The 16172-nt window shown below is 38.2% G+C and overlaps 1 protein-coding gene across 1 annotated transcript in view; it reads left to right on the top strand.

The window, feature by feature from the left end:
- The window catches only part of LOC139944008 (clusterin-associated protein 1-like), a 54782-nt gene that overhangs the window by 2427 nt on the left and 36183 nt on the right, over positions 1–16172 (top strand). The window contains exons 3-4 of the mRNA XM_071940935.1: positions 2690–2774; positions 4180–4359. Of these exons, the coding sequence (XP_071797036.1) occupies positions 2690–2774; positions 4180–4359 (265 nt within the window). The remainder of the gene's footprint in view (positions 1–2689; positions 2775–4179; positions 4360–16172) is intronic.

Raw genomic sequence — 16172 nt, 5'->3', positions numbered from 1 at the left:
GCTATGTCTGTTATAAGTTGAAAGCATGAACCCGTGAAGCACATTCTCACAACAGAATTGAGCTTAAAATTGAAGAAGTTCAACGCTAGGGCCCAAATTTTACACTGGCCTTAGACCGATGTTTTTTGCCTCTGTAAGCCATTATAAATGTTATAATTTGTGAAGTTTGGTTTAGCCTTCGAGAGTGATTCTTCTAGGTCAAGTCAAAACACCAGGCAGCTAGACCATTTTATTTTCATATGGGTAGATTCTCATTTGGGGACTTCCATCGTAATCTGTACCCAAATGTCTGCGAGTCACCTTTAGTATAATGTGACAAAAAGTCAATCTTGGTTGTGCCATTTTGGGAGATACCAGTGTCTCTCTTCTTTAAAGGCAGTGGATGTGTACTTGGTATTTACTCAAAATAACTATTAGAATAAAAACCTGACTTGGTACCGAGCAATGTGGAGAAGTTGATAGTATAAAACATTGTGAGAAACGCTCCCTATGAAGTGACACACTGTAGTTTTTGAGAAACAAGTCATCATCATCATCATCCGTCGTCCTTAGACGGAATAGCAGAAGCAGCTTTGATGAAATGGTGCCAGGTTGCTTTATCCCTCATGAGTTGTTGAGTCTCGTTTGGATTGAGATTTGTGTCTCGGGTGATGGTGTCAATGTAGCTCATTTTCCTCCTGCCGCGATTTGGATGTCCGCCAGGGGGAGAAACAAGTAATTTTCCACAAATTTGATTTTGAGACCTCAGGTTTAGAATTTGAAATCTGAAAGCACACAACTTTGTGTGACAAGGGTGTTTTTTTCGTTCATATTTATCTCGCAACTCCGAAGACCGATCGAGCTCAAATTTACACAGGTTTGTTATTTTATGCAATGTTGAGATACACAAAGTGAGAAGACTGGTCTTTGACAAATACGAAAAGTGTACAGTGTCTTTAAGCAATGGGTACAATACACTTTCACCGTTTATTTACATGCAATTTTGACTCCAAGAAATTGCAGACCATAGGCGGGCAGACATAGGAGCACTTTGTCGTATTGTCCATGGCTTCTTGGGATTTATATTATAATCCTTCTTAATTTGACTTGTTAATACTTCCGTGGCCTTCAGAACAAAAGCTCCTCACGATTGGATCCGTTTTTATTTTTACATCTTTAATAACATTAACATCCTGCACGTATCCCGAAGAATTATGTAGCCTTCAGATTAAAAAAAGATTTGAGATAATTTTATTAGCGTACGCATTGCCAAAGTTGCTCTTTGTATTCTTTGGGCTGACTTTGAATTGATTGAAAGTGGTTTGTGCGATGTTTTTATGAACACTTTCTTATTGCCTGACAACAGTTGCACAATGGAATTTGAGCTTCCAGCCTTTACTGTAGTGTTTCCTTTCTCCATTAGACGTTTCCTTACAAATTGTAATGTAATTTAAAACCTTTTTTTAGTTACTTGTATTGGCCATCTCTGCAGCTGAGGCTTTGTATCATGAACATTTTAAACAAGTGTTGAAGCATACGAGTAGGATACACTTAGCAACAGCCATTTATAATCACTTGGTATTTACATAATAAGCGTAGAAGCAAAGTATACCCATAGCAACACCCTTAGAAACAACCACAGTAAAAGTAATAATTTTCGTCTCAGTTTTAGCATGTAAAAACGTATTAACCAGTTATGCTATGGTTTTGGTATAATATCATAACTGGTTAAGGGGATTTTACATGCTAAAATAATTTTGGTCTCATGAGACCAAAATGATTTTGTGCCTCGTTTTACTCATTTCTCAAAAACTACACAACCTTAGTTAGTAGTATTTGAAGGGAAGCTTTCCACTATCATTATCTTCAAACCCAGTAAGTTTAATAAAAATCTGTGGACATTTTGAAAAAGTACCTGAATCCTTTAAAGCAAAGGATAATACCCATAATACCACCTTTAGCAACAGTCACAGCCATGTAGCTGCAGATCTTCATTTAAGAATGTTGCACATGAGTAAAGTGAAGGTTTAATTCCTTTTTTTCTAACCGACTTTAAAATCAAGATAGTAATCAGATTGTGCCACGAGAGATGAGAAACCATGGCAACAATGCTGTCATTTTCTTCATAAAAAAATCCTCCCCTTTGATCCCCTTCTCTAACACTGAGGATACTGTTTGCAAAAGCTCCAGTAACCATGGTAACCCCTGGGGTAACCTAGAGACTGTGGACATGCTGTCATTTCAATGTTACACCTACATGTATGATCAGGGCCCAGTTTCATAAAACATGTAAGCAGTAGTTTTGTGCTTATGGAGTGTCCCTTAGCAGAATTTCTGTTTTATAAAGCTGTTTGCTGTAATTAAGGGTAAATTCTGACTAACCCGCGGTAAGCACACGAGTGACGTAACAATGCGATGGTGAACTTGCATGCACCCTTATAAATTTTCTGCTTACTTGAGAAATTATGGTGAAATATGTGTCTGCTTTTTTAAAGCACATTTTTTTCTGTTACAGTAAGCACAACAATTTGCTTGTAAACCGGGAAACAGCTTTATGAATTTGGGCCCTGGATCCAAGTTTCAGATTGTTTTGTCAGCGTTGACTCTCACCACTCCTTTTAATACTTAAAGTAGATACACTTAAGAAGTGTCCTGTTTCATCTGCAGTCCGTAATAAACAGGTTGTTTTTTGAATGATTTTACTGTCTAGGTACGATCCGAATGCTGATATACCAATCGACACGGATACAGAGCAAGACCGAGTTATTTTCATCAAATCTGTGGCCCAGTTCATGGTGAGTTAACCTTCAAATGCTGTCTTAATTTAGCAGTTTAAAGGCATTGGACATGATTGGTTAACGTCAAAGACCAGTGTATCACTTGATGTATTCCTATATAAATGCGTCAAATAACAAATCTTTGAAAGTTTGGGCGCAATTGGTCATTACGAGAATAATGAAAGAGAAAACACCCTTGTTGCATACTTGTTGTGCTTCCAAATGCATAATAAAAGGCTTCAGCTGAAGTCTTTCAATATCTTCATTAGCAGCGTTCAGAAAAGCTCTCAAAATCTATTTTTATTTATAACTCAAATCTTGTTGTATGTTAATCTTGTTTTTGCTATTTTTGTTCATCTGTGTAAAGCACTGTGATACATTTTTGTTGTAAGAGCGCTTTATAAATGCCTTTGTACTAAAGTATAGTATAGTTACAGTACATGTTTTTTGAACGTGAGAAATTAACTCTTATCAAAAACTAGTTCAGAGGGAGCCGTTTTTCACAATGTTTTAAAACTATCAACAGCCCCCCATTACTCGTTACCAAGTAAGTTTGTATGCTGAACAATCGTTTTGAGTAATTACCATTAGTGTTTAGTGCCTTTAATGTTATGATCAAATTTAAATTTCAAATCTAGGTTTCAAAAATGGTACTTCAGTTTCTGTATTCTTTTGTGTTCTCCCTTCATCTATTTTGGAAGAATAAAGAATGAAGAATTCAATTACTGTTCACTGCTTCCTTGTAAAGGAAGTTGAATTGATAGGAGCAGCTGTGTGATCCGGTCTCGTTTAATTTATGGGGCGGGTACAGAAAAAGATGATTGGTAAGACATTTTCATTCCTTTTTTTTAATGGAGCATCAAAATTTATACAGCGTTTTTGGAAATAATTGTTCAAAGGGTGATCACTCCTAAAATGAATTGCAATAAAAGTGCAACAATGGAAACGAACAAAAACAAAACAGACAAAAAAGCCACTGAGCACCGTCTGTGCTCTGTACATGCACGGACACAACATGATGATCATTGAAGACACTGGACACCTTTGGTAATTGTCAAACACCAGTCTTCTCTCTTGGTGTATCTGAATATTTATACACAAAGTAACAAACCTGTGAAAATTTGAACTCAATTGGTCGTCGAAGTTGCGAGAGAATAAATGGAAGAAAATACAGCCTTGTCACACTAAGTTGTGTGCTTTCAGATACAGGTCTCAAGTTCAATTCAATTACTTTACTTAGAAATTACCTCTCTCTCAAAAACTACGTTACTTCAGAGGGAGCCATTTCTCACAATGTTTTAAACTATAAACGGCTCTCTATTGCTTGCTACCAAGTAAGTTTTTATGCTTACAATTATTTTGAGTAATTACCAATAGTGTCCAGTGCCTTTAATACAATCCTTGTTGATTGTTTATCCACCAGGCCACTAAAGCCCACATCAAGTTAAACACCAAGAAGCTGTACCAAGCCGACGGTTACGCTGTCAAGGAGCTTCTCAAGGTGACATCGGTCCTTTACGGAGCGATGAGGACCAAGGTTGGAGACGGTGAAGAAGATGGTGAAAATGGAGGTTCATCTTTATCATTTGACATCTCATCAAAGGTAAGAGACTATCTTGGCTTGAGGTGTACTCGGTGGACAGTTTCCTCAAGGGCTTGCCGGGCGCTTAGTATGAGGGTGTAAAAAATGCATGAAAATTCATCAAGGATGATTTTTTACCATACTTAATTAATTTATTGTACAGCTTGGGGTATTCTTACTGTTGCCTAGACTTGAGGACAAGTCTTTAATGGTCTGCCGCGGTGAGATAGTCGAGTTCTGGCGGTGCTCTCGCAAGATCACAGCTCTCGCGCAAATTGCTGGTTGCCTACATCTACTCCCCATTAAATGGGCCCGTAGTCGTGAGAGCAGGGCCAGCAGTCTCAAGAGAATACCGCGGGAATCGCGGGGAGATTTAACCACTTGTCCACATGTTTAACTGTAGCCCTCCTTTCCATTTTGTTTGTGTGTACCCATATCTTCATGCAATATTTTCCATTATGAAATTCCACTAAATGGATTTCACTTTTCAAAGTTCATCTTGATTGACTTGGTCAGCATCATGTATTTGCAAAAAAATAGTTAATGGCCTGACGTTTCGACCCTAGCAGAGTCGTTCTCGAAGGCTAAATGACAACACAACAATCATGAACAGGTAACTAAGTGAAACATAAGAAGTGGAAATACATGAATAGGGTTAGAAGGGAAGGGACTAGCTTGACCACAAGAGGATGGAAACACAAAGGACAATATCAAGGGTGGGAAGATGTGTGGAAAAAAGGTAATTAATTAGTGAACGAGGCTCAGGTTAAAAGGCTGTGGGGAAAAAAGGAGACGGCAAAACAAAAGGTTTATTAGTCATTTCCTTGGATGTTCAGACCATGGGGTTGAATGGTCTGGAGTCATCTAATCCGGAGTTTCTCCCTACTCAAACGAACAGATCTGTAATTGCCTTGTGCCTCTATGCCCTGTAAAATCATGTCAGAAATTGAGTTATTAGGAAGATTGAAGTGATGTCCTACAGGTGTATCCAGCTTTTGGGTCTCGACTGTAGATCTGTGGCCGTAGACATGAGTGTAGTTCTTGTTTCACCTATATATTGAACACCACAGACTCTGCAAGATATGAGATAAATGAGATTAGTGGTGGTGCAGGTGACATGACCCCTTGTCTTATGGGTGGTATCGCCGGTGTTACTGGTGAAGGAGTCTGATTCCCTGATGTGTTGTGTACAGACGATACATTCATTTATATTTGGATACATTTCACTAACTTGTGCACTGCATGAATTTAAAGTTCTTTAAGTTGGTGGTGCTGGAGACTGTTCAAGTGGGCTCTATCCACTACATGTATGGTGCTGAGTTGTCCTATGGTAGCGCGTTTCAATCAATAATGGTGACGATGAAGAAGGAGTTAGGGGCCTATTATCTTTAATAAACCCTTGCTTTGTGACTAATTGCTCAAACTTCTGATTGTGGCTGCCTGTTTTTGAGTTTGGACTGGAGCTTTGTATTAGGAAATGCAAAAACTTGGGATTAGAAGCCATTTTGTGCCACAAAAACAAACGTGTGAACACAGGGTGATTGACAGATATGCCCATTGGGTTGTGGGGGTTTTCGGACCCTAAATGGCTTTCAGCAATCACGTGACCAAAGAAAACTGGTCCCCCATACCATAACTCTCCCAATACACAGCTCTGGGTTGATTGGACATACTGGTTGAGTGGAGAATTGACAACCCATTCTGCATCTTATAAAGTATCCAAAGATTTGTAGGTTTTAAACTTTGCATGGTGGAAGTATAACTAAGAGGGGTTCGTGGTAACACGTGAACAGGCCTTGATTTAACCCACGCCACCCTAAGTGACCCTAAGTGACACTGTGCTTTTGCTGTGGTGCCTAACCTCTGCAAGGTCCCAACACAAACATTTTCCTCATAGAAATGACCCTTACCAGAAGAAAATTGCTGGGGCCCTTTGAGAGCCAAGTTCAAGGCCTGCATAAATATAATTTTTTTTTAAGTATAGTGTAATTGTGAAAAGAACATGTCTACGACTCAATGATTTGATGTGCTCTGAGTGTATTTTGGTTTGCAAAGTGTCCCATTTTACTGTAACGTTCTTCAAGCTGAACAAACTACCTACAGATACATACAGCTTATAATCTCTAAAGGAACACAAAAAACCCATTCACACAGGCCTGTACGGGATAGTCAGAAACTCCTATCAAGGAAAAACATTGAAAGCGGTTCTGAAAGAGATTGTGTTGCAGGAGCAAGCAATGGAAAAAAAACTCATCAAATTCAAACAGAAATTCACCCTGGATTGACTGATGAGACCAAACACACAGCCGGAGAGAAGCAGCTGTGTTGGTTCTGACAATGTTCTTCAAATAAAGTCATGAATAGTTATTATTATTATTATTATTATTTTATTTGCCATAACAGTACAAAATAAAATACATTGACAATAATACCCCGAGATGGGCAAGGGTCAACAAAAGCAAATACATACTATGATCCGTAGATCTGTTGCCCCACATCTGGGGTACACAATAAAATTAATATAGATTTAACATAATATGTATGTAGTACACAAAGCATTAAAAAAACAGATAATTATACAACCAATAGCAAATAATAAATATATAATGAGAATACAAATAAATTTAAAATAAATAAGTAGAAATAACGATAAGGTAAGGATAGACAATAAAAGGAAATAAATAAATAAATAAAAAGTAAACTTGTAGATAGTTTAAACAACTTAAAATATTGCAAAAGTAATTCAGCTAAAGGCACTATACAATAGATTCATGAGCTTGGCAGGCAGAAAATCTAAGTGATATAAGAAAGCTGTGGAAAGTGAGAATGTACAATGAAACATTGTTTTCAAACAATGTTTCCCTTGGCTGATGAACTGAGTGGGGTGGTACATGTACGATTCAAATTAATGAATGAAGCAAAATGTATCAGTCTTCAAACTGACAAGAATGCAGCATGTACACAAATGTCGGATGATTCCATCTACTGTATCAAAATTGTTAGTTCTTATCAAAAAACTTGGTAAAATTTATATACAGGCATATCGCAACAATTATTAAAATAATAGTGGCTTCTTTATATTAGCGCTCAAATCTGTCAGTCGGTGACGCTCTTTGCGCTTCAGGATTCAGGTTTTTTCCTTCAAGGTATGCTGGGCCATATTTTAAACCTATTCCTCTACAAAGCACCATTGGTTTACAAAGTTATGAAACCCCTTGTGGGATCCTCTGAACCCCTATAAATAAGCCCCCTTCTCTCTTTTAAAACTCTTCAGTCTCCTGACAATGACTAGAGCAAGCTAGTCGAAACGTCACAAGACCAATTTCAGGAACTGACTCTGCGCTGGTACAGTTAATTACGATTCTTTAAGCTAAGGTTGTAGTCCCAAACTATTTCTATACCATCCGCCCAGGTAATAAGCATGACAGTTTTTTTCAGAGCTGAGAAGTCTCCCGAACCCCTGAACAAGCTACTCCGCAGTAGTAGAATTAAGCAAGACAGTTCTCTAAAAACAAACTTTACCTGGCAAGTAGATACACACATGGTGTTAACCGCAAACCAAATATATATTGATACCTCACCATGCAATGCCTCAAATCCTATAAACCCCTGCTCTTTGCAATAAGTACACTGGGTTCTTTTGCGTGCAGTACACAACTTACTTGTACTTACACAACACACAAGAACAAATGGCAAGGATCTGGTCATTGCCCTGGTGCCCTTGAAATTATTCAGTAGAAATTTACAATTTCGTCATAGGGTGCCTTTTTCCAAGGAGAAAATGACTTGGTGTCCTTGCCCTTTTAAAAACGAAGCAAACATGCCCTTGTTTAGTGGGTGAGATTGAATGATCAGACAGTAAAAGGGTTGAAAGATGTACTGTGTGCGTTTATGATTTCTTTATCGAAGCCTTCCATCATTTTGTTGTGGATGATATTGAGTGGCCAGAGAAGAGAAGGGATTCTAATTAGACCTTTGAGACCATATTTATAGCTTCTTATGTCTTGTGTTGTTTCTTTAATTGGACACAAGTCCAGTGAAAAAAAAGGTTGTTGACTTATTCGCTACATTAGGGTAGCAGCTAATTTTGTCTCCAATGGATTAATTAAAGGCAGTGGACACTATTGGTAATATGTAAAATAATTATCAGCATAAAACCTCACTTGCTAACGAGTAATGGGGAGAGGTTGATAGTATATAACACTGTGAGAAACGGCTCCCTCTGAAGTAACAGAGTTTTCGAGAAAGAAGTAATTTTCCAAAAATTTGATTTCGAGACCTCAAGTTTAGAATTTGAGGTCTCGAATCAAGCATCTGAAATCACACAACTTCGTGTGACAAGGGTGTTTTTTTCTTTCATTAATATCTCGCAACTTGAGCTCAAATTTTCACAGGTTTGTTATTGTATGCATATGTTGAGATAAACCAAGTGAGAAGACTGGTCTTTGACAATTACCAATAGTGTCCATTGTCTTTAAAGCACTCCTACAACGTATGTCTGCCATCTCTTTTGTATAACTTCTTCTTCTGTGGAGGTTATGTTTAAAGGGACACACCGGCTCACCGTTTACGCAATTTAGGGGTGTAGAATCATAAATAATGTTTTTATAGATGGTTGCTGTAAAAAAAAATCATCAAAATGTCACGTATTTAACGAAAAATGATTTAAAAAAACCAAAGCGGTAAAAGGCCAGCGTATACGTGTTTCCAGCCGTTGCAATTGTCAAATCTTCGTGACATTGTCGCACGATGTTGTAAATAGACTGGTGCTTTGTTTATAGCAAAGTTTTACTATGACGCAGCATAAGGATCCAGTCTATCCATACAACCAGCACAAACGGACCAGGCAAATCCTTCGACGATGGACGTAGACCTTCGTGCTTCGACGTACATCCAAAGATCGTCACGAAGAACACAAAGAAACTAACTCAGAATATGATGGGACAGGGACAAGTAAATAAAGCATTCCTGGCCCCAATAAACTAGGCATCCGCATAGCCATGATGCAGTTTGGAATCTGATCGTGGCGTTATGTGCTCCCGACATGCCAGGACCCAATTTCATAATGCCTTCATAGTGGCACAAAATTTGCCTAGCACAAAATAGTATTGCAAAGCTGAAACTGATTACCAGCCAAATTTTAATTAAATTTTAAAACTTTTGGCTGGTGCCCGACTAAATTTTTAAACAGTAAAGAAAATTTGTAAGCAGTATTTTCTGCTAAACAGATGAAACTGATCAATGGGCCCTGTTCACAGTGAAAGATTTTTTATCTCGGTGGGGGGGGGGGGGGGAGGGGAGAGTGCATCTTGAGGGATTCAAAAGTGTCCTTGTTACTAAATGTATTTTGAAATGTAAGCGTAGCTGCAAATCTTGAAACTTAATCCTAGCTTGACTCTGGATTGAAAGGGTACCTTTTGATTATAACGTAACTGGAACCTAAACATATCTTGGATTGTATAAGCGTAGCTGAGTAGCTGCGTAGCTTGAAACAAAACCATTTCTTTTGGAACGTAACCATATTTTTTGGAACGTAAGCATATCTTGGTACGTAAGCGTAGCTGGGTGTTTTGGAACGTAAACGTAGCTGCGTATGAGACGTAAGCCTAGCTTGACTCGGGATTGAAAGCGTACCTTTTGATTATAGCGTAACTGGAACCTAATTGTATCTTGGATTAAGTGTAGCTGAGAAGCTGTGCAGCTTGGAATGTAACCATATCTTTTGGAACGTAACCATATTTTTTGGAACGTAAGCATATCTTGGAACGTAAGCGTAGCTGGGTATTTTGGAACGTAAACGTAGCTGCATATATGGAACGTAAGCGTTTAACTTGACTTAGGATTGGAAGCGTACCTTTTGTTATTATAGCGTAACTTGGAGGAACGTAAGCAAAACTTGGAATGTAAGCGTAGCTGAGTAGCTGTGTAGTTTAGAACGTAACCTTATCTTTTGGAACGTAAGCATATCTTGGAACGTAAGCGTAGCTTGACTCGGGCTTGAAAACGTACCTGTTGATATTATAGCATAACTCATTTGAGGAACGTAAGCGTAGCTGAGTATCTGCGTAGCTTGGAACAGAACCAAATAATACCTCAACAATCTCAAAAATATCACTTCATTCACAGAATTAATTATTTTTATTTTTTTGACAAAAAAATGCTTTGATGAATTTTTTTTTTATCAATATTTTTGTTTCAACCTTTTACAAAATTCTTATTCACCTGCCCTTTTTTACGATCGGGGCTCCGTTTTTTGTTATCCTTTTTTCTTCTTTGTAAAACATTTTTTAAGCTACTCACACAAACACTGTCAATATAACAAAATGCGGTATTCCTACGTTTTGACATAGTCAATCTTTTTTAATTACCTGAAAACTCATAACAAAAAGAAACTAGGAGCCATGAAACAAAACAGAGCATTATGCGATCATAAGAAATAACGGAATCGACACGAGGTGTACCGACTGACAAATCCACGATGACAAACATGTACTTTGATGTCTGGCTCCCAACCCCTCCCAAGCTAACGGCGAGACCCGCACGCTTGGAGTTCATAGCGCCTGGGATTACACCTCCAGCCCCCCACGAGACACGGCATGCGCGGTATAGTATAATGCCCCGAGGCTTACGTTCTGATTGCTCCACGCCGTGGGGCCATATAACAAGCTTCCGTTACACGGACTCTTTGAATGCGAATCTCACGTTAGATTTTTCACCATTATTTACATTTTGTAGTGATAATTTGAATACATGATCTTTTTCGTCAATTATTCGTTAATAGTTTTGTAAAAAAAAGATTTAAAATTGGTTAAGTAAGTTACTTTTAGACGGCTGGAAGTAAAACTAGCCCGGAAGGTCACGTGATTGTTTGTACCACTTTTTGGTTAGAACAATCACGCGACATGCGTTTTTGTCTTAAAATGCTCAAAAACGGCTAAATTTGATGATTTTCTTTAAGGACTGTTCTTCTTCATTCCTGGAAGACCGTTGAAGTCATATCTTAGTCTATTTTGTAGCCCAAATAGCCCAATTCGGCCGGTGTGTCCCTTTAAAATCTTGACAGTTAGTATTTATTGTTGTACACAAACATGAGGGTTTCTATTTTTCTTTTGAGATGGTGCTTTGAATAATATTGAACACCCTCTTTAACAGCCATGTGTGAGGTAATAATGTCTAAGTCTTAGCTGTAATCCATTTTATTTCCACCCACCTCTTTGAGGAAGATTTGCAAAAATAATTGCATTGAAGTGAAGTATGGTGATTTCAAGAGGGACTCCATTTTTCTTTTGAGATCGTGCTTTGATTAATATTGAAAGCCCTCTTTTATCAGCCAGGGTCGTAATGTCAGGCCATGAACTATTCTTTGCACTAATACCGCAGGTCCTTTTTTATTTGTGAGCAGTTTGCAATCAGCTAATTCTATTTTCCTCAATCATAATTTCTTAATAGAGATCACTTCCATCTACCTTAGTGAGGAGGATTTGCAAAAAATAATTGCACTCTAGTGATATAGGGACTCATTAATCAGTCAGACATCGAGGGTCAGCTAAATCAGACACACTCACGAAACAGGCCAGATTCATATAAGGGCAAGGCAGTTTTGCCTTTCATAATGGTACAAAAAAAGAATGTATACACCTGTACTTTCCCTTTTAAGGCAGTGGACACTATTGGTAATTACTCAAAATAATAATTAGCATAAAACCTTACTTGGTAACAAGTAAATGGGAGAGGTTGATTTGATAGTATAAAACATTGTGAGAAACGGCTCCCTTTGAAGTAACATAGTTTTCGAGAAAGAACTAATTTTCCAAGAATTTGATTTTGAGACCTCAGATTTTTCTTTGTTATAGTGGGTTTTTATTTTGTGTTATTTCTGCTTTGTCAGTCATTTGACAGTCCTGATAGTCCTAACAGTGCTGTAAGTCTGTGGAATTGTCGTGGCCGAGCGGTTAAGAGCACTGAATTCATGTCAAACTCTGCCGCTGATTTCACAAAGAGTTAGGACTCCTCTTATCTCATCCTACATGTAAAAGTCCTAAGATCAGTCTTAAGTTAGGAAGAATTTTGTGAAATCGACGGCTGGTGTTTCTGGTCAGTAGAGTGTGGGTTTGAATCCCCAGCCATGACACTTGTGTCCTTACGCAAGACACTTCACCATTGTTTCGTCCTTCGGATGAGATTTTAAGCTGTTGGTCCCATGTGTTATATGTAACGCATGTAAAAGAACCCAGTGCACTTAAAGGTCAGGTCATGGATTCTTTTTTTTTTCTTTGAGAAAATGCTAAATCATTTGCACAGAAAGAAATAATAAAAGCCACTTTAAACTCACCTTCGTTTTTTATCAGCCTTCTGTGAGGTAACAAATGTCATAACTGGATCCGATTAACTTTCACCCAAACTCGCTGAGGAAGATTTTGCAAAAGTAATTGCACTCTAGTGATTTACAACAAGGGCTCATTAGTCAATCAGGCGTCAAGAGTAAGCTGATCAGACACACTCACAAAACAGGCAGGATTCCTTTAAGGGCAAGGTAGTTTTACCCTTACAAAATGGTACGAATGTTTTAAAAGTATTCTTCAAATAAACGGCAATAAAAAACAACTTTAATAGTTTTTCTTCTATCTACTAAAACATTTCAAGGGGCACCAAGGCAAGTGAGGGGCATATTGAGTCAATTTCCTCCATTGCCCCATGTGAACTATCAGGGCTGTATAAAGAATTTTAGTAGACAATTGCATTCAAAAAAGACATTGACCCTTGTCAGATCAGCATGCGGAATAAGCCTTGGGAGATCACTATCTATATCAATGACTGACTGGCGAGGGTGTTCAAAGTTCATCAAGTTTGATGATCCATTAACAATAACACTTAAAACTTGTAAAGCGCTATTCCATCAAGATCATAACGCACATAAGAAATACACATGGATAGGGGTGAGTCTTAAGTGCTTTTTTGAAATGGAGATGAAATAAATGACAGGAGGATGATTGCTCCAAATCATTGACCCTGCTGCACGGAAAGCTTTTTGACTGGGAACATTCTGGTGACATCACATAAATGGTGTTTGAAGCTTTGCTTGGTGTTAAGAATAAGTAATACGAAACAGTTAACTTGCAGGTACAACCATGTATGTAGTATCTGTTTTGTGGGAGTGTTGGCTCTGAAAAGAGCCAGTGTGGTCTCAATGTTTCTTCTCCTGAAGCAGGCAGAGTATACTATTTGAAACGTCAATACCACACCTGCTCTTTTCAGAGCCAACACTCCCCCAAATACAGCGTATGGTTGTATCCGCAAGTTTACTATTTAAGACTCCCTGACATCACATAATTAGAAAATAGAGTTATTAAAATGCTTCTTTAAATGCAGATGAGTTTTTAAACTGTTCTTGAATATACCAAGTGAGATTGCGAGTTTCAGGTAGAGAGTTCCAAAGCCTAGGTGCGGCATCCAGAAAACTTCTCTCTCCCCATCAATGGTTTGTCCGAGTAGTACACTAGCAAAGGTAATCAGAATATCTAGCTGTACTAGGCTTTGGAATTCTTAAAAAAAGAAAAAACGGTGATTTATTCTGTTAATTTCTCCTCTGGAACTCACTGTAATGGAATAATGCAACATGAGAGATAAAGGAAGCTTGTTCCAAGGTTTGGATCATTTCTCAACGTCTTTGTAGATGTTAATCCGAAGCAAAGACAAGTACATTAGAGGGAAGGTTTGACAACCACTCTTAAAATTAATGGCAATAAAAACTTTGGGTTAGAAGACTACAGCAGCATTTTTGTAGTATAAAACATTTCACTTCAAAGTAGTGTCGTGGCCGAGCGGATGAGAGCACCGAATTCAAGCTATGGTGATTCTGTTCAGCAGAGTATGGGTTCGAATCCCGGTCGTGACACTTGTGTCCTTGAGCAAGACACTTCACTATAATTGCTTCTCTCCACCCAGATGTAAATGGGTACCTGTGAGGGCAGAGTTGGTTCTTGTGATTGATTAGCCTTGATTGCGCTACATATTTGCGGCCGAGCTGTATACTTCACAGGGAGCTAAGATGGTTTAAGGAATGATTTCAGGCCAATTGACCAGGGGTAATAATGTTGAAGCGCCATGACGGACCTGAGCGCTATATAAGAAGCCACTATTAGTGTGGTTATGTAAAAAGGTATCAAATTTTGTATGCCTCAAAACTTAACTCTGAGAGCAGTACCGTAACGCTTATCAGATTGTCAGGGATTACTCTCTTCTGCATGAACATATTCGCGCCGAACTTTCGGCGATATCTCAAACACTTTTTTGAAAGGAAATTTTTACATTGGGTTGTTTGTATACATCTACATTTATATAGGATGAAACGCAATCGAACGGTTCCAAAATCCATAAGAAATACTTTGCTTTTAACCATGACTCGAGGTTGAAGCTACAGAATGTTGTATTCAGCGTAGAATCTCTTTTAGCCTTGATGTTATCTGATGTTTGATAGGCTTTGGATTTAGAGAATAAATTTTAAATAATATACCACAAGAGAAACCTGACTGGGTAAGTTTGTAATCATATGGGGTGGTTGAATCAAAGAAAGTTTTACTTGAGCAGGATTTGAACCAGCAAATTCTGGAATTAATGTTTTGGCGCTCCACCAACTGAGCTATCTATGTTCACAATCTTTCCCCACATAGGAATTTACAAAATAGAGAGACCACTAAGACCCCGTTCCACTGGACCCCGAATTGATGTCCCAATTTGAGGAAAGGGCGATCAAGACCCCAAAAGGGCGATCAAAGAGAAACAGGCTCCAGTGGGAACGCGAGGGCTATCAGGATCTGACCGTGCAATTTTGATCCCCCTCGGGAGTAGGATGAAAGCGGGATCTGGTCACCCTTTTGGATTAATTGGCGATCAAAAGTATAATTGGAACGCAAAGACCAATCAGACCCCGCAATTTGCTAGCTAAACAGTGTTCTCTTGAACCCACTTCCGTTCCGTAAAAGGGGGATCAATGCACGATCATACTCAAGTGGGAGCGCGACCGCGATTTCACGCCTGCAACTAATCTTGTTGTGGGATCCCGATCTCTTAATTGTGGATCCAGTGGGAACGCGGTCTAACAAACATACATGTGGAGCTGGATAGCTCCGTTGATAGAGTGCTGGCACATTAATGCAGAGGTCGTTAGTTCAAAGTTCGCTGTGGTCAAGTTTGTTTAGTTTAACCCAAAGTTATTAAATTTTAAAAGTCAAAACAATGTGTGTGGGATTTTTTAAAATTTAGTATTTAATTAGTCCCAAACAAACCCATTACAAAATTTATTTCCTTTCTTGCCTCCGAGTCTGTTTTTTTTTGTGATAAATTGTGAGACTGTTTATTTGTTGTATTTGTTTTTGCGGGTTTGTATTTTTGTAATTTTGTTTTAATACTTTGTCAGTCATTTGAAAGTACTTATAATTTGTTTAAATTCAACTCTTTTTAGCGGTCCTTCCATAAAGGAAAATTTCCTTGCATAAATGCAATACCCATAATAATTACAAACAATTAAAAATATACTGAGTATGAAATAGATAAATTTTTAAACAATATTTTAGAAGAAAGCAATTTACGTTTAGGCTGATCATTGAGGAGATGGACAGCGTATGGAATCAAGGAGTCAATATACCTGTTTGTTTTGCACCAGAATGACTGCCATCTCCTACCGCTCTATTTAATTTATCGATCTGTTCAAGACAGCATTCAAATTCACAGCAGCTCTTTGCAGAAATCTTTAGTTTTGCCTACTCTGTTAAATTGAATGCCGGTTTCGCATAGCCCCCCAAAATACTTTGTAAGTTTAAATGAATGTTGACTTA

Source organism: Asterias amurensis, chromosome 11, assembly GCF_032118995.1.
Source record: "Asterias amurensis chromosome 11, ASM3211899v1".
Lineage (NCBI taxonomy): Eukaryota > Metazoa > Echinodermata > Asteroidea > Forcipulatida > Asteriidae > Asterias > Asterias amurensis.
Note: the sequence above shows the minus strand (reverse complement) of the source record. Positions and strands in the feature narration are given on the sequence as shown.